This window comes from Micropterus dolomieu, linkage group LG11 (genome assembly GCF_021292245.1).
Source record: "Micropterus dolomieu isolate WLL.071019.BEF.003 ecotype Adirondacks linkage group LG11, ASM2129224v1, whole genome shotgun sequence".
Lineage (NCBI taxonomy): Eukaryota > Metazoa > Chordata > Actinopteri > Centrarchiformes > Centrarchidae > Micropterus > Micropterus dolomieu.
The window spans coordinates 27,782,934-27,805,822 of NC_060160.1; the positions used below are offsets into that span (position 1 = coordinate 27,782,934).

At 41.3% G+C, this 22,889-nt stretch overlaps 1 protein-coding gene across 3 annotated transcripts in view; it reads left to right on the forward strand.

Moving 5' to 3' along the window:
- Positions 1-22,889, forward strand: part of si:dkey-288a3.2 (protein phosphatase 1 regulatory subunit 37) — a 57,691-nt gene that overhangs the window by 10,665 nt on the left and 24,137 nt on the right. For 2 of the 3 annotated variants that reach the window (XM_046063467.1, XM_046063466.1), the window contains 8 exons: positions 4,823-4,868; positions 8,443-8,543; positions 8,735-8,854; positions 9,710-9,857; positions 12,996-13,151; positions 14,157-14,269; positions 17,233-17,374; positions 18,095-18,261. In XM_046063467.1, coding sequence (XP_045919423.1) covers positions 4,823-4,868; positions 8,443-8,543; positions 8,735-8,854; positions 9,710-9,857; positions 12,996-13,151; positions 14,157-14,269; positions 17,233-17,374; positions 18,095-18,261 — 993 coding nt within the window. The remainder of the gene's footprint in view (positions 1-4,822; positions 4,869-8,442; positions 8,544-8,734; positions 8,855-9,709; positions 9,858-12,995; positions 13,152-14,156; positions 14,270-17,232; positions 17,375-18,094; positions 18,262-22,889) is intronic. The other variant, XM_046063468.1, reaches the window with a different exon arrangement.

The window sequence follows — 22,889 nt, forward strand, 5'->3', positions numbered from 1 at the left end:
TTACTTGTACAGTGTTATGTTGCTGAAGCCAGACACCCAGAAAAGGACAGAGGACATGACCTCAGTGCGCTCAGTTGTTTATACATGTTTATGTGTGTATTCTCAGAAGGGTAGATGTAATAATCTTATAATAACACTGTAAGACAACCCCTTCATAGCTGGAATCTCTTTTTAACATCAATTTATTCTTTTGTATTTTTTTAAGCTCTTAGATTTATTTTTTCAGTCTTAGTTTATTTGATCTTACAGGCCGAAATAAAGATTTTGCTCAAATCAAATCAAGTGTTCGTGCCGATGAACCGACCCTGGCAATGCTAGAATCCCAGGATCTCTCAACATTGACCAAACACTGCAGTTAGACCTGGACTAGTTTAGAAAGTGTTGCCCGGATTCAGAAATGTTACAAAAAGTCCACATGTATTATGGAGGCCAGCTTGATATTAAATAGACTCCTTAGTTTGAATGCTGTTCTAGAAAAAACAAATCATAAATAATTCTCATAAGCAATCTTTATCAAGTTTAAAATGGATCCAGATTGCCTGTGTTCCCTGTGTGTTCCTGTCTTTCCATCCAACGTGAAGGATGACAGAATCACATCACGAGTTAAACGAACAGCGCACAGATCAGACTGCTGAAGCTGTACGAGGCAAGGTTCACACACACACACACACACACACACACACACACACACACCCTTCCAGCACTCGCCACTCAGCCTTAAATGTGTACATTATTTTTGACATCAGCCATTTAAGGGGACAGTATATTTTACACAAAGTGGCATTAATTAAGTCACTAAACGCACGCTATCATGTATTTCAAAGCCAGTGCGGATGAACAAAGGCAGTGACAGTTGGAAATACTGTGAAAGTCAATTAGAATTTTATGTACGTTTTTAGATCTCTCTTTTTTTTAATGATAAATGAAGTTACTCATTTTGTCTGTGCTCTTTCTAGACACTGCAGCTTTAATTGCTAATTGTTAACAGTGAACGAATACATTTGCATATTAATTAGCTCCCAATTTACATTTTTAATTTGCTGCCTTCAAAGGGTGTGAGATAAAAGGTCGTGTTATTTTAAATAATTTATCCTTTATTGCAGGAAAGATGCTGATAGGAAAACGTGGCGGTGATTTTTAACCCCTAAGAGCTCTGAAAATGCAAGTGAAAAATCCATACAAATATATATTTATTAAGATTTTTTTGTCAGTTAATTAAATGGGCGAAGGAGAAAAATTGTGCTCTCAAACAGTTTTTAATACAAAGCCACGCGGAGAGGCAGAACAGCTCTGGACGGTTGAGTAAAGAATGGGGAATGCACCAGAGATGACTTCTGTGGAAGTCAAGTTTGGTAACCAGATCGCCCCTCTGTCTTTTCCTGCTGCCTGCGTGTGTGAGAGAGTGTGTGAGGGAGGGAGCGCTTTTCTTTTTATCACTCCATTTTGTCCTCTCTCCCTCCTGACACATCAATTGATTTGGCAGCCGGCGCCTTCAGTTTCCGACTTTCACCACGAGGCAGCGGCGAGAGGAGAGGGAACGAACAAGTTCAGAAATTCATTAAGATGAAAAACAGCCTCCACTGTATTTCTTGTGAGGAGGAGGAAGTGCTGCGTGTGGGTTTCTCTTTCTCTTTCTCTTTCTCTATGTGTGTGTATTTGGGAGTGTGACACGGGTAGCCAGCCAGTTTGCTCGCACATTCTTCCTAAGCGCCGCTCATTGGCTCTGTGCCACAAACAAACCGTTTCACAAGCAGTCGCCAGCCGGACGCCGGCACACAGTCAAGCTTTATTTTTTTTGCTGTTGTTGTTGTTGTGACAGACTAAACACAAATTCAGAGGTGACAGAAATGCATACAAAGTCAGTGAAAGAGATGAATGGAGCAAGCTGGACACCCAAAACCACCCAAAACATACCTCCTCTGCAGCTGGAAGTCTTAAAGTTAAGGCAGTTCTGCAACAAGGATGCAGGATCCATATAAGGCAGAGAGCCCGGAAAGAAAAAGATAAGTGTGACTATGTAACAGCTTTAAACCAGGATAACCTTTTGTAAAAATATATATATATATATAATTGTCTTATTAGCCTCAATTAATAGTTTAAAGACATATTTTATTTTCATACTGTACATGTTCCTAAACTGATTTTGCATTGGTGGTTGTGCAGTCACAGTAGGGCAATAACCACTCTCACTGATGGAGATCTAATATGATGGAAATGGATGACCCTGGTCAAAGATTTTGCGATAATATTTACCGGTAATAATGCACACAGGGGCCTTTTAGGGTCTGAGGAAGGGCTGAGAGGAACCTGCTGATAGTGAGGACAGTGACAGCGAGGGAGAACTGATCCACCAATCAGGATTAAGAGGCAGATATGTAGTTTTCAGCAGTCTAGAGCCAACACACAGAATTTAGGGTGAAAGTAAGGAAGAGTAGGGAGTACCATGAGGCCTCATATATATTGTGTTTCATATGCAGAGGCAGAGTGCAGAAAAAAATATGTGTATGGTTCTACACATAATAAAAAAACCTAAGATTCAAAAAGTATATGTTTTAAATTATTTAATTAATTTAATTTGATTGTTATGTAAAGAAACAAGGGACCATAATGTGTATGTTAAATACGACTGTTCTAATGCATATGTGTCTTGTTTTTACCCAGTAATTGCAGAAAAATCTGATTATTTTCTTGGTGTTTTTATACCCATATGCTATACACCATTTTACCAAAAACCTGCTTTATATATAACGCAGTGTGTTCTGAAGCACATATACACACATTCTTGCTCTGTGTGTATGTGTGTGTGTGTGTGTGTGTGTGCGTCAGTTAAGTGATTACGGGGGGATATTCAACCACCTCTACCAATTACACACCAGCCTCTTGTATACATAAACAGTGCAATTTATGTCCCATTGATCTGTCTAATTCTTTCAACAGGAGCACATTATGGCCGCCGTCTTTTTGTCTCCCGCCTTGCTCTCCTCTCTGCAGCATGAGAGCCGAGCGAGGGAAGCCTTCCAAGTCCTTTTGTACTCCCCGTGTCCCTTTGAACAATGAATCATATTTAGCAACAAGAGAGGAGAAAAAAAAGGCGCCGCTCACAAATAAGAAGGCGGCAATTCAGTGAGCCAGCCAAGATGAGTCGGTGTAGGCAGGAAGGCAGTCAGAAAGCCACGGTTGGACTGACATGAAGGGGTGACGGGGCTGAGACGAGACTTTTTGGGGCCCTTAGCAGAATTAGGCACCCCGCAACGCATTTCTTTTTTGTTGATGAAGAGAAACTGTAAATTACTGTCTGGTTTAATATTTTAAAGTGATACTTAAAGCTAGCAACCCTTGAAATGTGGTGTACTCACAGGTGGTACAACAAACCAGCATAAAAGAAATCTTCAGATTTGTGTTCATGTCTAAATAAGCAACAATCAAAGGTCAAGTCATTGTTATTATTTATTAAGAGTTTGTCTGAGAGATGTGCTTCATCCTGACTGTGTGGGTGTGGTTTGATCCGGTTTGATTGACAGTGGCCGGGCAGCAGAAGCACACAGCCTCACAACTGTCATCTCATGCTGAGTTAAATGTTGCTAAACCCTGATTGGTGGACGGAAATATGTGACAACACCTTTTTAAAGCCCCGCTCACCTTAAAACAGAAATAAAGACGAGAACAAACAGAAATATCTCATACCAGACAGCAAAACTTTGGCAGAATGTTTTGTGTTCTTCAGAGTAAGAAGCTGATAGAGAGGATAGTTTAGCCTTTAAGCAAAGTAAAGACAATATATTATCCCCAACAAAACTATAGTTTAACATCTTTAAAATGTACGTGGTGATGTAGAAATGTGTAAAACTATTATCTACTATGATTAAAAGCATTCAAATAAAACAAATAAACTCAATACAAACTTCAACTATATGTTTAGTACAATTTCCTTCCAGTGAAAAACACAAATACACAGTGAGGGATTTTTAATTTGCTCACTTTTATTGCCCCCTGGTGGTAATTGATGCTTCCACCAACTGCTATTTTAGATGAATATTCAGTTTTCATGCTAAACATCCAGAGCTGTGTTCTTAAAGGACCATTCTTTGAAACAGCATCTGATCATCAGGCAACAGTCCTCATTTCAATCCAGAGTGGGGAAATTCTTCCAGGGTAGCAGCTGTTGACCTCAGCCTGCCCTAATCAATGATAAGGCGCCTTTCATTACTGCCATTAAACACCAGCATAAATAACTTTGCACCTAACACAACCTCCCCCCTGTGACAGAGATGATCATGCTTATAGAAAAACTCTGCTCCATATATAAGCCCCAACGACACAGAATCTCATTTTATAAAAATAAGCTTAAAAAAAATCCTGTTCCCTTTTCCTGTTTTGCTTGTCAGTAGAAAAAGAAATCTGTGTTTTCCACCATCCGCACAAATCTGCCACCTCCGGTGATTGATGCAGTCAAATTAGATGTATGTGGAACACTGGCTCTGGCAAATGAACACATCAACTGATGACCAGCTGTTTCTAATTATTATACACTGGTTAATTAGGACGCCGTGTCACCATCAACGGCGGCGGTAAACTGTGTGAAATTCATAATTCATGCTCTGGCCTCCCTGATCAAACCGGTACAGTGTGGCATGGATGGAGAGGCCGTGCGGAAAGAGACTAGGGAGGCTGGGTGGTGCACTGCTGTTGCCAAATAGCTGTGTGTGTGTGTGTGTGTGTGTGTGTGTGTGTGTGTGTGTGTGTGTGTGTGTGTGTGTGTGTGTGTGTGTGTTCGCGCCTTTCCCTCACACCTCCTGCTTCTACCCCTCTCTCTGTCTCTCAGCAGGGTGTGTGTGTAGGTGGCAGTGTGAAATGTCTGGATCTCAAAGGTAAGCTGAACGCCTCACTCCGTCATTATTAAATATGATTGAGGACTTTATGTGACATTCATGATGCACGGAATGATTTTGTAATGTTAATGGTTTAGTTATAGAAAATACAAGATCATTTTTACAATTATTTGCACAAAGAAGAAAAAACTTAATAACAAACCTCTCAGTGGGATATTTTTGATCCTGAATCTCAGTACACTTCACACATACACACACACTTAGATTAAGTCTTAAACACTGGTACCGAGTCAAGTGTGTTGATTTATTGAAATGATTTTGTTAAACAAACGAGTGCGTATCCTTTGTTTGCCGCAGTTAATTACTTATTTTCATGTGTTTATCAAAAACACAATGCAGAACTTCCAATTGAAATCTGCTATAAAAACCGTGCGTGGAGAGAACTGCTGGGTTGGCATACAAAATGACAATTTTCCTGATGCAGTTTTAAAATTTTCACAAACTTCCAGAAACATGTCAATATATGAAACAACACAGAATAAGCAGATCACTAATCGGAAAATCACACCAATAAAATCCTTCAAACTGTTTCATTTCCAAACCAAAATCTAATGGTGACCTGATCATAACTGTAAACCTTATGATTATTTTGACCTTAATCCCATATTAATTAATCTCAACCCTAGAATTAATTGAAACCTGAATCAGTGCCTAATGCTGAATTAAATTATTTATTACTCAGTTGAAATACTGAACTCAATCCCAAATTGAATGTTATTGTAGCCCTCAACTAAATCTAATCCCAGTTCAAATCTTAACCCTAAATATAACAAAATGTAATTAAATGAAACGTCATTACATACATTTCACTCTAAACCTAGTTTTTACAATTTAAGATAAATTTGATTGTAGCCCTCACATTCAACTAAAACTAATCCTAGTTCAAATTCAAATCTTAAACCAAAGTGCTAAATTCAAGTTCTAGTTCTTACATTAAACTAAACCTGATTCTCTGATCCTAAATCCTGTGTCCGAGCCAAAGTAGTTTAGTGAGCCCTGGACAGAACATCCTCACTTTGAAGGTCTTAAAACTCCGCCTGCTCTCACAAGTATAGAAGCACAGCAGCAGACGCATCTGCATACAGCAGCAGTGTGAAGTTGTGCACGATGCCATGATGGGCGTCTCTGTCGTCACGCAATGATGACATCTGACTCCGGGTGTCGCTGCCTTATTATCTTCCCGACGCAGGGCGGATTAGAAAAATAGGATTTCAGATGGCTCTCCCTTCCACCTCACACACCCTCTGCCATCGCTCAGTTAAGTGATTATTGTTAAAACACAGGGAAAAAAGTCATTTTGGAAATAATTATGATAGTAATTATCATTCCCCCTTCTTGGCTGGGGAGATAAGAATTAACCCAGGAGAGAGAGCGATTGAGTCTTAAAAGTCACATGGATTTGTTTGATCAGTCACAGTTTGATTTGGAGTGTGACTCCTGATCAGGGTTGGGGCGCAACAGTAATCAGAATGCCAGATCTTAACTGTAATTCCTTAAATGCATTAATGAACACACATCAAATATAAGATTACTTTAAAAAATATGGGGTACGAAGGAGCAACACATCACTGTAATCAGATTACAAAATGGTGACAGTGATCCCTGATAATCCTAAAAACACAATAATCACTTTAAAACAATAGGATTAGTAGTTGGATTACTAAAATAAAATAAAAAATGTGGACGAGCGTAAGGAGAAACAAAAAGGAGAAAAGGTTTATTTCACAGACATTTGTACAGATGGCAGATGAAAGTTAAATAGTGAAAGTAACTCTGTACAGATTGTGGAAGTGGTGAGTAAAAGTAAAAATAGCAGAACCTTATTCAGAGGACATTTTTGTGCTCCAGATAAATATACATATGTAGAATGAATTTAGTGTTTATATCTTAGGGGCCTAACGGTAAATCAAAACTTTAGTAAGTGCCTCGGATTCTGTAAATATTAGATATTTTTAATGTAACCATTACGGCACTGGTACGATGGCATGTTGTCACTAAAAAGAAAAAACCCACACATGTCAGTTTATTGAGTTAAACTCTTTTTTACACTCCTCTGTAACCCTGGAGGTCCAGCTTCCCTGGATGACAGCAGGTTCTGCATGTTTGAGCAGAGCAACAAGATGACTGAGAGGTCATCACAAGTGGTTTAGCATGTGTGATTGTTTGTGTTTCAAGAAACGAGCCCGACTTAAGTTTTCACAACGTATGGACTCAGTTTTAGTCTGACCCACCTGCCATTGTCCAGTCTCACTGTAACTTATTCTGGAACCACTAATACTCCCAAATGATAGATCTTCATGTTCCGCTCGTGCTAAGACATTGACCTAACTAGACTTATTAAGCTGATGCGTCAGTAATTATTTTGTTTACAGGGAAGACAAAGCTGAATGTCCTGGATCAGATGGAAAATCAGATCAAAATGCAGGGTACCAATCTCAAATTTAAAGCAATGAATAAACAGTAGAAAAGGTTGTAGCTGTGTTTGTATGTTACTATAATATTACTGTACAGAAAGGCACATCAGTGTTATGTATGTTGTAAATTACAAGGATAGAAATGTAAAGTGCCATGTAAAAAAGAAGAAAACACTGAACTGCACGAAGAGGTGCCTCACACAGCAAGCAGCAAACTGTAGGAAAAAAACAGTTGAGCGTGATAATAATCCCGTGTCAGTGTCAGGATCACTGTCCAGCAGTAGGAGAGGGGCAATACCACAATTACAGTTAAAGTTCTGCATCTAAAATCTTACTGAGCTCAAATATGGTCAAATACAGTATGTAGGAAAATATAGTATTTATATTAATGTATATGGTACATATGGAATCAGAAGGAGAATACACATGTCTTATTATTGCTGATACATTTACATCCAAGCCGCCTTTTAATGTTGGAGCTTTTACGTTCTGTACTGTTGGGTTTAATCAGTAATTTTTTACTTTTACCTAACATTTTAATAAAAATTTTAATGTGCAAAGTACCCAGTAACTGTAGCTCTCATATAAATGTAGTGAAGTAAAAGTACAAAGTAAATGTTCACATTTAACTCCACCACTGGGTCTGGTAAATAAGAATACATTGTCAATTTCTATACTGTATGTACATATATATACATTATATTTGGTTACATTTTTCATTCCATGTACTCAATATGCTTTTGGAGGTAAAGTAATCAGATTACATTTAGGTTTTGGAAGTTCAGTTGGTTTATACAAGTGAGTTATTTTATTGATTACAATGCTCTGCAGACCGTCAGTAATCAATGGACACTTGAGCATTCAGTCTAATCATGAAAAACTGCTTCTTGTTCCTTGTAACTGGAGCTGTCATCACGATTTCTCCTCCTCTGTTTCTGATTAAGTCTCAGCACTTTATTAAAAGAAAACACACACGCGCGCACGGATAAACTTTACCTATAAAGGAAGTTGTTTTGTCGTGATTTTTGCTGAAATGTTCATTTCAGGAAAAGGATAAAGCACATTTAGAGCTGTGCAATTTTGCCTGTTAGCAAACAGCCTCCCAATTATCTCCCGTTTGATTGCTTGCCTCTATCAAGGTGAGCGATTAGACCACCGCTCCTGTGAAGCTCTGGAAGCCGTCCTGAAATCGCTGCACTTTGATTTCATCAATCTGCAGGCAGCCCAACTGGAAGAAAATGTGAGTTTTATGAGCAAAACTTATTTTCCCCATCTTCGTCTTCCAATTCCAATACAGTTTCATATTCAGACCTTCCCCTGTATCAGATTAGAGGCTATTTTTTTCCTTCCAAAAGAACTTCATAACATTCCTGTCAAATTTGGGGCCTTGCTTTCTTCATTTTTTCTCCTTCACTATTTTTTCTCTTCCAGGGAGCATCGTCCTTGCTGGATATGATTTTGTACTATGAATCTACAACCCATCTTGACATTTCTGACAACAGCAGTATGGGAACATCGTGTTGGAGGGCCCTCGCTCATTTGATAAAGCAGGTTGGCTGACGCAGTGGAATAGTAATCTTTTCTTGTAGGCTTTCTCCGGGGGATAATGTACGTCCTAGAAAGTGAGTTTGTTGCACATTACATGGATTGAAGACACAGGCCAGAGCAAACAGGGTGAGAAGTTCTCCCTCTGCGAGCACCGGCATCAAGGCATCAAAACACGCGCTGCATCACTGCAGCATCACAGATAGCATTAGCAGGCATAACTGATTAGCTGTGAGGTCTGAGTGCAAATATTCTTTCTGCTGACTGACTTTGTGTCTGTGTGATCAGTGGGACCAGATGAGAAAAATCAATGCAAGGACTTAGAGTTAAGATTATTTTGTCATAAATGCGACATCTCTGCTCTGATGCTTTTAAGAACTGACGTTTGTTTTGTCAAATTGACAAAATTGACATTACTTTGGGATGTGATGGGTCTGATGTTAAAATTGATCTATGGAGGGCAACTCAATCATGTCTCTTGAAAAAATAATGGAATTAAAGACAAAGCAAGGGTAAACTTTTTCCCAGAGAGTGACAAGTTCCTCCTTGAAACTGGTGGTACTGGAATGGTGACGCCCTGCTCTCTAAATGTCGGCACCATAGTGGAGCATTTAGCAGCTGTAGAGGCAGAGATTTCCCTTAGGAGGCGGTAGAGACCAAATTCAGAGCTAAAAGAGAGAATATTGGACTTGGATTCATCAGGTGACACAAACACAAAAACAGCATTGCCGTTGAACATAATAATCCTCTCCTTCTTTTGTTCTTTCTCTACTTTTGAGCAGATTAGACATCTAGCTGCGACTCGAACTGCTTCTCTTTGCATTTGACTGTAGTCACTGTATTTTTGCATGTGTGTTTCAGAGTGTGCGTCTGTCCAGACTGGATGTGAGTAATGTGCCGTTGGTAGACTACCCAGCTCAGTCTCTATCTAAAGCTCTGCTGACCAGCCGGCTCACAGTGCTGCACCTTCACAATGCCCAGCTCAGCGGCATGCCACTATACACACTGGGTATGATGTACACACACACACACACACACACACAAAAGCAGTTTTTCCTCACTGAACACTCCTGAGCTCTAGCTTCTGAATACTCACTTATAATACACTGAGATCATGTTTGTTTGTTAAATCATTTCTGTGTGCCAGTGTGAACTGTGAGTATACATTCATGTGTGCCGACATGCATTTGGAAATGTGTGTGTGTGTGTGTGTGTGTGTGTGTGTGTGTGTGTGTGTCCTGTTGCCAGCAGGACCAGATTTTGACCTGTGACCCTCTCTGCAGGTCTGGACCCGGATTAGAGGCCTAATCTCCTACTTGTCACTTTACACACCGCTGCACACATCTAGAAAGTCTCTGGCAGCCAGGACGCACACACACACATACACACACATACACACACACACACACACAGATATTTACTATAACAGAAGTACAACCTGAGATATACTCATTTTTTTCATTATATATTTGCTCTCTACACACCATCACGCATAATACACACATGCCACCACACACATACTTACAGCATATGAACACTTTATTTGTTTCCCACAAATGACTAAAAATGTCATTTGAAATCTAGAATGAACAAAGTACAGTGAATTCGGCGAGGTCTGTGCTGAGAAGAGGAATAGTGCAGTGGGATTACTGGATGATTAAACACACATATAAATACACTTACTGCGGGCAAACACAACAGTCAGAGGGGGGGTGAGTGCTGTCCATGACAGACAGACACACGGACAGTCATGTGCAACAGGGATAGTTAATGTGTAGCAGTAATCTTTAGTAAGGCCAAAAATGTATTCATTCAGTCATTTGAATATATATATCAGTAATCAAATAAAAACATAATAATATGCTGTTTTGTTTTAATTCTGTACATGAGCAGATTTCATGGTAAAACAATCTCCGTTTGTGACTTTTGGTTGGGACAAAAAAATCTAAACTGTGAACGCAGCCTCTCCTCTCCTCTCAGCTGGGAGCAGAGAAAGAACCAAATGGACGCAGTATGCTGCCCACTCTTCCCGGCAGCAGCTTGCTCCTCCAACATTTTCAGCCATTTCCTGGATCTCTTTGATATGTTCGGGTCTCCCAACCCACCTCCTCCTCCCACGCTCATCTCTCATCCTGCCCCATCCTCCCTGCCTTTACCGTGCCCGCTGCTACCTCCCCTTCTCCTCTGCCGGCGGGGGGTCCCAGCTGAGGATCATTGCCTTCGATCGGAGGGGCCTCTGATTGCAGCGTTGGGCGTTCGCGGTGGAGTCGACCGGATCAATCCCACCGATCCCAACATTTGGCTCCCACTGTGCCTGATGACAATGTTGGCATTCCACATGCAGCCCAACAGGCTTGATCAAATCTGCAGCATCGATCTGGATGCAAGGGCAGACAGGGCCCAGGCAACACGGACACATGTGTGCCACAGTACAGTACACATCACACAAATACACAGGGAATGTCCACCACACACATATAAATACACACATATATCTCTGAAAAACACCATTAAAGATGTGATAAAGTACCATAATGGAAAGATTCTAACAATGGCATACACACTGACATTTTGAAGAGAGGGCCTTGAAATTTGACAGGTGTTTTGTAAGGTCTCCTGTGCTGAGGAGTCACAACTCGGGCTTCAACAATGGCTCCTTCATGTTAGAATGGTGAAGGAGTGCCACTTGATCTTTACCGCAGTAATTACAAGAGGCGGCGATTCCTGCTGTGCTCTCGTTTTCATGCTCAAGTTCACTCGCCATCAATCAGTCTGCCGCAGTTCCAGCCTGGAGGCCCCATGTTTGGCTCTCAGAGGACATGCTTGTGTGATGGATCCTATCTAATATCAGTTTAAAACAATCTAAATGTCTTAATGCATCGTCTGCATTTGTGTCCTATCCCCGTCGCCTCACGCTTACCCACCCTGACAATGGAGCGTCACCAGTTGAATGTCACGTGCGGGAGCTTCATGTTATCCCTGTGCCAAGGATCTGGTCCCCAACTGGCCTCCCACCAACGACCACTGCACTGTTGTATCTTGATTAGGATCAGTGGCCGAAGCTTACAACTCAGGATACTTACTCAGCTGAGAATATCTAAAAAAACACTAGTCTCTTGTACTGTTAATGAACAGTTGTTTGGTATTTTTCAACCAAGGTCTTCTAATCATAATTGTAGCCATGTGTCATGCTAACTTTGCACAAATCGGAGAATTTAGACTCAAACAAGTATAGGGACAAGCAGTGAGAGCCTGCTAATGCTTTTCATATAAACTTCAATTTTACATAAATTATGTCTTATTGATATGATGAAATATGAGTCCAGCCAAAAGTTGACAAAGAAATTGCATTTAGCGGCCACCGTGGTAGCCTAATGTTTAAGGTGCACACCACATAACTGCAACATCCACAGACGGATTCCCGGCTGGGGGAACTTTGTTGCATATCACACTTTACCACACACACACCACCAGAAACAAACCACTTCGCTCACTGTGCCCACTGATTTGTGCTCTGTTCACTCCAGCATTCAGTCCCTTATCTTCAGTGACATCAAGTTTGGAAAGAGTGATGCAGAGACACTGGGCCCATCAAAATGCTCATTACAGTAAATAAAAGTGAGCCAGGAATCGTCCCTCGCGTCAAGAGGCTCCCATTTCCTTCGTGTCGTTTGAACCACAACCGCCTGTCTTCTCAAACGCTTTGCTTACGGACTACCAGCAGCTCAGTCCTGGAAAACCCCGACTGGGTTCACACACTCACAGGAATGACTAAATCTATTTAGTAGGAAAAACATAAACAACTTCTGACAAACATTAAATGCCAGGAGAAAGACCTGGCTGGCGCTCCTGGCTGTCACTATACAAATGCCAAAGAATTTGTGCGTGCAAAGTTAGCAAGCCTTATAGTTAAAATAGCCATAATTGTAATAATAAAACCAATGTTCAAAAATACCAGATTCTTCCATTAATATGGATTTCCGTAATGGGAAAGCACTGACAAAGTTGATTACGTCAAATCAAATTACACAAAATATGATTGCTAGCATTTGTCTGGCATCGAACTAATTCGTAACATTTGAGGAGAGTAATGTTGGATCCTGTTCCTGAACCTTTGAGCACTCTTTTCTTTTGTTGCTGCTTGTAGTTGGTGCACTGAAGTCAAACAAGGCTTTGCGAGAGCTCCACCTTACCAACAACCTGCTGAACAGCTACCAGGACGCCCTGCATCTAGGAGACTTGCTACGCTACAACACCACCTTACAGACACTGGAGCTCAGCAACAATGCTTTGGCAGATGCTGGTAGGAAATTCATCTTTGTTACAGAACAAAAATATATATTTATTCAGAGTAGCACAGCGCAAGGATGATATATAAAAAGCCATGTGTTCATCAATATGTGGTTCTAGAAGAAGAGGCAGTTTTGTCTAATTGAGAACCCATTGGTTCATCCTGTTTATGATGTGTAGTTAATGGAGGACATGCTTGGTGTGGGGAGTGCTGAAGGATGTGGACATAAAATAACAATGAAATAAGGATATATGCTCTGTTCGAGAAAAGAGGGGGGAAAGAGGTGCTGGTAGCTGTTTTTATTCTTGGACAGAGCCGGCTAGCTGTTTCCCCCCCGCTCGTGCCTACACCTCTAAAGCTCACTAATCAACACATTGTTTCTCGCTTGTTTAACAGTAGAAAAACAGACATGTAAAAACAACAATTAGTTGTTTTAGAGGGAGGTACATGGTATAACTATTTCTGGACAATCTTCTCATCTCACAAAAAGCAAAAGAGCGTATTTCCAAGAATATCGCGCTATTTCTTCAAACCTGGGGCAAAATAGTTTCGTCTCAGAATGCATTCCTGAATTTAATTTTAATTTAAAAGTTACATTGATGCCAATAAGAGGTAGGGCACATGTTTGCAGAAGCTGGTTGCAAGTGTGACACATGATCTTATTTGATTATTATTAATTACAGCAGCTTCCAAGGAAAAACAGCAAAGCGACACGGTAGGTAAATATAGTGGGAGGGATCGTCACACTGTCAGTTGCAAACTTGCACAGTCCAGCTTTAATATTATCTAATTAATATAGATATGTGAAAAGGTTAAGCACATAACAACCTTCTTCATAGTTACTGTAGCTCAAGTCATATGTAGCACTGCAGCAACACTCCCACTAAACATCTGTCGGTGCCATTTAGCTTACAAACACAAACACAGACAAGTAGTTAAGGTGAACATGTTCTGCTAATTACCATATTTTCATCTTTTATTTGAGTTTATTTTTTGTTTTTATTTTTTACTATCCAGGTTTAGAGGAGCTGTGTGACGGTCTGAGGCGACAGACAGCAGGTCTGAAGGTCCTGCTGCTGAGGAACAACCAGATCACTGCAAAAGGCATGGTCCATCTGGCCGAGGCCCTGGTGAGGAACATAGTACAGGCAGCAATTAAATATATTCCAACACCCAAGAACAGACCTTTTCTTTAAGCAGAAATACCTTCAGCCTGTAGCTGCAGACTGAATGCTGTGTCCAATCATTGCCTACAAAAGGCAACTATGTTGGAGGCAGATTCAGCAACATGGTCCCTGCCTGTAAGACAATGGAAGGACAAGACGTGCAGTAGAGCAACACATAGCCTTTAAATAAAAGCCACTTTATGTAAGACTTCCTTACTTTGGCTCTTAAGCTCGTTATACATCACTATGTTGTAAAATGATAAATAAATCTACCCTGTATGTGGTGGTAAATATAAGAATATAAAGCAGCAATGCACATTCTGTGCGGTTCGAAGGAAGTGCTCGTTGGATCATCTAACTCCTTCTAAACCCCCCCTTTCTTAAGGCAAAGTGGGGGTTCTGATTGATGTGCAAGGTGAGAAAGTAAAGCTGGATTTATAGTCGACACAAGAGGTTAATGGAGGTGCTGCCGAAGATAACTACGGTGTATGTGTTGAATCATGCTTTGCATCGGATTTTCCACCGCCGCAACATTAGACGCATGTTTTTTACAGGATCAGGCTGTGTCACATTCTTTCATTCCCTTTGTGATACAAGTGAAGGGCATGAGCTACGCGCATACTGGAGTTACATCCGTGTCATTTTGCCCCGTCTCGTTACTGAACAGGACACAAATGTTGTGTTTCAGCTCATTCATTCATAGAGGAGGGCGATCAGAGGGTTTGGAGTATACTGTCTTTTTTAGATGTGCGTCACTGAAAAGGAGATGAGTATTTTTCCAACTTAAATGTTCTCCCCAACAATCTCCATCAGCTGTAGATACTGGTGAGAGAAAACACAAGCAGGCTGTGCTGACCGATCACAGCGCAGTTCCACGTGGTATCTCCGTAGCAGCCGTAGCACCGGCGTGTAGTTCCATTTTTGAGGAGGTGCACATCAACCTATACTAAGGTAGCTGCAGTAGGTATGCCATAACCCCTTAACACAGAGGGATAGGTCATTTTTCATAGAGCTGCTTCTTTCGTTCTCATGTGTACAATCGAGTGCAACTCCCTGAATGCCTTCGAGACTTTTCCTGCATCAAGACTACAAAGAGTTCATGGAGAGATGATGGGGAGGCAGTAAGATCCAGGAAGCTCTATAAGGACTTCCTTGTAATATAAGGTAAAATCATTAATTACAGTAGTTACTGTAGATTACTACTATTCAGGAAGGAAACACTATTCAAGGAAAGAGAAAGCGGGAACTTAATGCAAGGGAGGATATCCACTTGATTCCATTCTCACCATGAAGTGATCGGAGCAGCCCTATTGCCTTTGTGCAAGCTGAGCCGAGCTGTCGGACTGATACCTGCTTCCCTCTAGCCAGTATTGAGGAAATGAAGAGCAGTGAGCCTCATCCAGAGAATTCCCGCTCTGAAATCGTCCCGCCTCCGCATGATTCACTATACATGCCTAATAACATGCATTCCTTCCGCCTGATTGGCAGCATAAACTGCACCTTCCTGTCATGTGAGTGGCGATTGTGGAAGTCAAAAGGCTAGAAATTAAAGGCCTGCCTGGTACGCTCACACACACACACACACACACACACTTCTCCGGTTTCCTCCAGTGCTACCAAAAGAAGGAACACTTTGATTAAATAATAGATGTGTGTTAAGGAGGGGTGCTCATACGGCCTGCCAGTCACGAGGATAAGTAGATGTCCTTGCAGGCCATAATGATGATAATTAGACCCGTAGCTGGTCGTGTCGAATATGATGACGAGGAGAGCTGTTATTAACCTTTCTGGTTGGTGTATGTGCTTTTCCTCTCTGTCCTAGTGGCTTGTTGGCTTGTCTAGGGGAGCAGATGTGGGCCAAAATCCACTTGACTTCCAGTTCTAGAATTTTGCTAACGATGTCTAAATTTACTCTTTGTCCCAAAAAGTTGTACAGGTGATAACGGTGAGGTGAATATGCCGTGCAGGGCTCTTGTCTTTTCTACTTTGCGTCCTTCTGCTGTTGTTGCGGGTTTTTTTGTTTAAGGCCAGCATGTCATGTGTGAAAGCATACTGTGTTTTTGGTGGTTTCACACTCCTACCCCCCTCAAACTTCTCACTCCAACCCTCCCGTGGTTTACGTTTGACAGGCTTCAACCATGCTTGACTCTCACACACTCTCAACCACGCAGTCGCCTCTTTAATTGTCTGCTATTATCCCTCGTGCATATCCATTCGAGATGCTCTTCCTCCCTCTCCTCCTCCCCTCTTCACCAGAGAAGCTTCTCGCCACGCGTTGGATGTAGCATTTCCTCTGTGTGCTGCGACTCAGTGAGGGGGGGGGGGGGCTCTCAAGTGTGTTTGTTGTCACCGCGGTGCAAATTAACTCGGAAGAAGACGCTCTCTGGGTCTGTCGGTTGCCTTCCTGGCTTCCTTTCCACCCCCGCGCTCCCTCTCTCTTCAGAGCAGTGACCAGAGGAATTTAACAAGGGTGGCGAGGCGAGGGGGCAACCGAGGAGTGGGTGGCGTGTTCCTCTTCAAGCTGTTGGGCAACATGGGCCTCTTGTGCCCCAGACACCCCCAGCTTTATGCGCCAGCTAATCAACCTTCAATGCTAATGTGGCTCTGGAGAGTGGAAACAGAAGTTCTGAGCATTTAACATGAGAGGAAACAGTCTGAAAAGGAATAATAATCACCACATAATAATAATGATAATAACTAAAAAAACTTCTCAGCCTTATCCACACTCACTTGCACACAGAAAGTAGCATCCTACACAGTCTCAAGCTAAGCTTCATTGTCGAGTAAAGTCATTGAACTCACTCAGAGTTACTTTACAATTTAAAAACAGGGATTCAAATTCTAAAAGTCCGTGGATCCAGTTTGAATTGTGTTTAAAACCTCAGACAAATGCTAATCAACCTGACCCCAGGATCCCTGTTTCGCAGCCAGCGCTGAAGGTCCTGCAGGTCCTGGATTTGGGTGAGAACCTCCTGGGAAACGAGGGGATCCAGGTCATAAGGGAGCCTCTGATGGTGAACTGCTCAGTGCTGCAGCTCAGCCTGGCCCAAGCCAATATCAGCTGTGAAGGTACAACAACATAATGCAGTACGGTTTTGATTAAAAGAATCAATATTTTATTCTTTAAAATCTAATTTTAATATAACGTACTGTATATAGATTATAGTAATGGTGTTGGTTTTTGTCACAATGTGGTTGAATTTGTGACCAAATTATCAAACTAATACTGTTGCAGTTCTATTTGTTTTGCAGCATATTAAATCTGTGTTCATATACATTTGCACATCAGTGATTTAACTCTGGATTCATGTTTAGTTTTGAATAGAGATAGGGCTGCAACTAACAATCATTTTCATTTTCATCTGCAGTTTATTTTCTTGATTAATCTTTTTTTTAAATATCAAACCAACAGTCTAAACTTCAAGAAGATTGAGTTTTCTTTAATAATAAGACTAAGACTAAGAAAGAAAAAGTGGGAACAGATTATTTATTTGAAATTAGTGCTTGAAAATGATTACTCAATTGTCACTCTAATTGAAAATTGTCTTTGTCATTCAAATAATCGATTATTCAACTATTATGTTAAGCTCTAAAAAGAGAATATCAGTGTTGTGTTTTTAAACTGGCAATGTTCCTCTTTGCATCAGTGACATTTATTGCTGTCGAGTAGCTTATTTAGGGTAGTGAGCCAATTAGGGTTTCAAGATCATACTAGTCCTGCAACTGCCTAGATCAACTACTAAGCCCCTCCCTCTAAGCTTTCGACGTTGCACGTTTTCTTTGCTGAAGGTGCTGTGGCGTTGGCAGAGTTCCTCGCAGAGAGTCGTCAGATTCAGCGGCTGGACCTCCGTCAGAATGAGGTGAAGGTTGGAGGCCTGATGGCCTTGTGTCTGGCCCTGAGGATCAACCACTCTCTTGCTAGCCTGGATTTGGACCACATACCCCTACAGGAGCAAGTAGGTGCAGCTATAATTGTAGTTACCGACCTGAAGTCACCTACGCCTTTATGTGCTGGATCACTGGACTGTAGATGGTTGTTCCCATTTTGCATTCTCAGGAAATGTTAGCATTTAGACCGTGATGTAGACAGAGCTGCACTTGTCGGTACACAACACAAGCTGTCTTCTATTACTAAGGTCCATTTGTAGCTGTTGGTCATATCACACTTCATTAGTCTTCCTTAGTCTGACCGCAATACTGATCATATCTAATCTTTAACGGTGATCAAAGTGCAGAAACAGGAAGCACTGTGGAGCACAATGTAGATCAAATGAAGCCTTAACGAAGCAGGAACACATAAAATAGTTACAATAATAGCTGTATTTGTGTAGAACTGTTTAATACAGGTTACAAAGTGCTTTACAGTCAATCTAAAACACAACTTTTTTTGTAAAAAGAGCCTGATCTCCTCTGGTAGATTGTTCCAGAGAGGGGGGGCCGGACAGCACAGGCCGACTTTGGTTTTCAGCGTAGACTTTGGAATGGCTAGCAACACACTACCAGAGGATCTCAGTCTGCGTCCTGGCTCACAGGGGGATAGGTGGGATGTGTGAGACATGTGTCCATGAATCTATTACCCCAGTGCATGTTTGGAGGGTTCCCAACACACCTACCTCGTGTACCTGCAGCCACATGATCCGCAGTGATGATCATGGTTTCCGCTCTCTACTCATTTTGCCTTTATTTCAAAATAAGATACACTGTACAAGAATAACTTCCAGGATTAAAAAGTGAATCTTTAAACTGCTTTCAAAGAATCAAATTAGCTGAGTGAGAGTGAAGCCTGATCATAGCTTAATAGCCTGAATTAGCAGCATCTAAAGAACAGGGCCCTGGTCTTATGAATTGTGATTTCTGTTTGTTGACCTCTGTCCTGCCTGGTGGAAATAGAACAGGCTACTGGTGGTGCTGTCATAGTAAAATGGATCCAGCTCTGCAGGAAAATGACTACTGGTGCTTTCATTTAAATGTTCCTTCTAACTCAGAATGAAGGGTATTGGTGATTTGAGGATTACTTATCCTTAACATCTTGTCTTTTGTGATTTATTCAGACTCACTGTGGTCACAGATTTGTCACTTGCAGACACAAGTAAGTCATTTGTGTCTCAGTTCATCAGTGGTACTTGCTTTGTTTTTTCTCTCTACCATCCATGGCTGCAGAGGCCTGAGGAAAACGATGCCATAACTTTAATACATGCCCCTGCTGGATTCACAAAATAATTACCCACACTTGCCATCTGTTTGTCATGATTTTATCTCTGCTAACTTATTTGCATATTAAAGCATTAATTAAAATCTCCAAGGAACGGAATGCTTACTTTAAAATTAACTCTGAAGGCGATCCGTGCACAGCTTCCAAAGTTGTTTTATTTTAGTTTGCAGTGGTTTTCTGTTTGTCTGGGTGTTGTTTACACGATTAAGTCTGATTTTTATGAAATGTCTCCTCTGGCTAAAGTCAAGCGGCAAGATGTGCCAGATTTTGGAGAGGCAGCTTTTAAGAGCCATGACGCTTCTGTGAATGTGTGTCATTATAGCTGGGACTTCTTCGTCTTCTTCTTCCTCACTTTTTGCACATGCACCAAAGCCTCCATATTGGCGGCTCTGTTTTCATGCTCCTCTAAGCCGCCAAGAGACGTGATTAGCATTTCCACTATTGGTGGGAGTTAGTGTGGCTGGGTATTTTAAGGGAATGGTAATAAGGGAATTTTTAAGCTCTGTCAGGTTTTGGAGTCACACAGCTGGGATTTGTCTTGGCGTGGCATATCCAGGTGGGAGGAGTGACGATTGTATTAAAAAGCAAATCTTTCCATCAGAAAACAGCGGGTGGCCAGATCAAGTGTTCTCGCTCAGTCACATTCCCCGGGTCGCCAAGGAATACGTGAAAATTTCATTCTTCTGAAGGAAAATAAATGTGGGTATGAATGTGAGTGAGTGACGGAGGGGGTTATGGCAGTATTTTGTGTGTATTTGACAGAGTCGCTGATATGGAGTTTGTGTGTTCATACATGTGCCTTTTGTATGTGTGTGGTTTTACGACGGTGCGGGGGGCGATTGAAGATGCGCATATTTAAAAGGCGAGAAAAGAAGGTGGCAAGAGGGGAGGAAATCTGGGTCCTCTTGTCTTTGTTTACAAGAGTCAGATTTTTCATGTCTGTTGCCACGCTGCTCCATTTGATCACTGGCCTGTTTGCTGTTAATTATTAATTATTTACCCATCTAAAATATTCATGCACCCTGGCCCTAGTGGAAAGCAGCCTTTTCCGAGGGGCAAGTTCTCTCTGTAGCCACTGCAAGGTGGAGCTGTTTATACATCCTTATCAGGGGACTCTGTCAACCCAGCTAATGAACTAAACTTCCCCCTGCCCAGCGCTCTCTTAATCGCGGGTCGGACGAGGGAGCCTGTTTACCTGTTTGATGCTTAAATATTTGGTTTGGGATTTGGCCGCCGTCAACTGTTCTCCAGCAGAGGAGTTTAGTGATAACGCTGGAGAGTGTCCTCTCCTGAATGTCGCATGTCAGCAAGGTGTAGCTGTTAGGGAGTGATTGTCTCACTGAGTGATAATTACAGCAGCATGGAGTGTGAGTGTGTGCAGGAAGGAGAGGCAGCAGGAAGGAGGTTGTTCAGTGGTCCTGTGGAGGCGGATGACAGGAGCAGTTGTAGTCCTTTGAGAAGCCAAAGGGACAACAATGTATATATATATATATATAGTTACTAACTTTATTATACACCCACCCAGTCCCAACTTTATTATGTACACTTGTACAGTCTATTGCAATTTAATGCAACAGCTCTGGCACAAGTTCTACCTTTACAAAGTTTGTGTTCATTTTTTGTTGACATTGTTGGAAATTGGAATTATTTGTTTATAACTGAGATGGTAGTTAAAGGTGGTGGTGTACTACAGTATGTTGAGATGTGTTTCTTTTGTCCTCCCATTTTACATACATGAATATTAAGAACACATCTGAATATAATGCAGTCCGGTACAACACCAACACTATGACCTCCGTGATAAAACATAGAACTGACTGTCCTGCTTTAACCACAGTGTCTACTACTAAAGGTTTGATAAGAGAAACTAATTTCTTTACTTGTTATTAACTCTGTGTCTTAAAAACAACAACCCTCATCATCTTGGACCAGTTGGTCTAAGGGGCAGGGCCAGACTAACCTACTACAGGACAAAATCTGAGCTGTGGGGCCCCTCTGAACATTAAGTTTCTGTTGCCCAGAAATACCCTTCTTTTACAGTGTACATGGAGCCCTAGAAAACAACAAGTACTCCTCTTCTGGGATACTACCCTGCCCCTGCCTTGTTATGTATCAGTGAGCTAATTTCATTTAACATAAAGTTATTTAGGAATAAACAGCTGTAAGGATTATATTATCTGAAATAACCCAGGGTCCCTCTACAAACCAGGCCTGAAGATGGGATAAATCTGAGACCTGCATTAAAGGCCGTATCATTTCAGTTTACTTTTGTGGTGCAAATTCCCACAAATATTTGCAGCTGATCAAAGAACCACTAGCCAACTGCCAGATGAACCTGGGACCTTTGAGGTCCCGGAGACATTGCTCACTTTGCCCACTTTGGTAATCCAACCTTAACAATGTGACAGATTTTAGTTTTAACACTAGAAGCTCTGTAGTTATGGTGTTTCCAATATGTGGGGGCCGTTGCCAAAGCAATACAAACAATTTATATGTATACAATACTGAAATGTTATTATGAATCTGTGTTTTATTAGTTGAATCTCATGAATTTCCAAACTGAATATCTGTCCCAGACACACAGCAGGACTGCCCAGCGGTCTGTCCATATCTACAGCACATTCGATTTAGCAAATGTCATTTAGATATGGCACTTAACATATTGTTTTAATGGAAACTGTTGAAGCACATTTCATGGTCCCCTTATGTGAGCTGTAATCACATTTGGTGACCCCCTTATTTTTTATCTAGTGCCATCATAGGGTCAGCATCTCAAGTAATTCAGTGCTTCGGTTTATGAACAAGTACCTGCAAACTTTACCTAATAAATGATAAAGTTTAGACTGTCACTCTGAGCACGTTATCATGTGGGTGTTAGCATTTAGTCCATAGCACCAGCTAAGTACAGCCTCAGAGATGCGAGCTTGACTGTAAACTCATGATTGATCTCTAGTGAGAGACAGCGGGAAAAAATGTTTGACAAAACTACAGCTTTTGGATACAAATAATATTATAATTAGCAATAGATCAAGGTTAAGGATGAAATACAGTGAACCTTTCTTTAATTGAACTAGAAAAAAATAATTACAGTTACTGTCAAAACCCAAAATGGATGCAGCCTCATTGTTTTTGTGATGGTTATTCTTACTTACTTGTAGTGAGCTTTGAATATGTAGCCATGATGAAACAGACTGGCTACTGATGTCTGTGAGTGGATCCGCTCTGGCTATTTTTCATTTCATCCAACAACCTTGATAGTTCACTTCTCAGGTTAGTTTACTGGCTTTAGATTACATTTCCGTTAATGCTTGCGGTACAGGAGTGACATCTGAGGAAAGGTACATGTGTCTCTATGGGTCTGTGGAGAGTTTG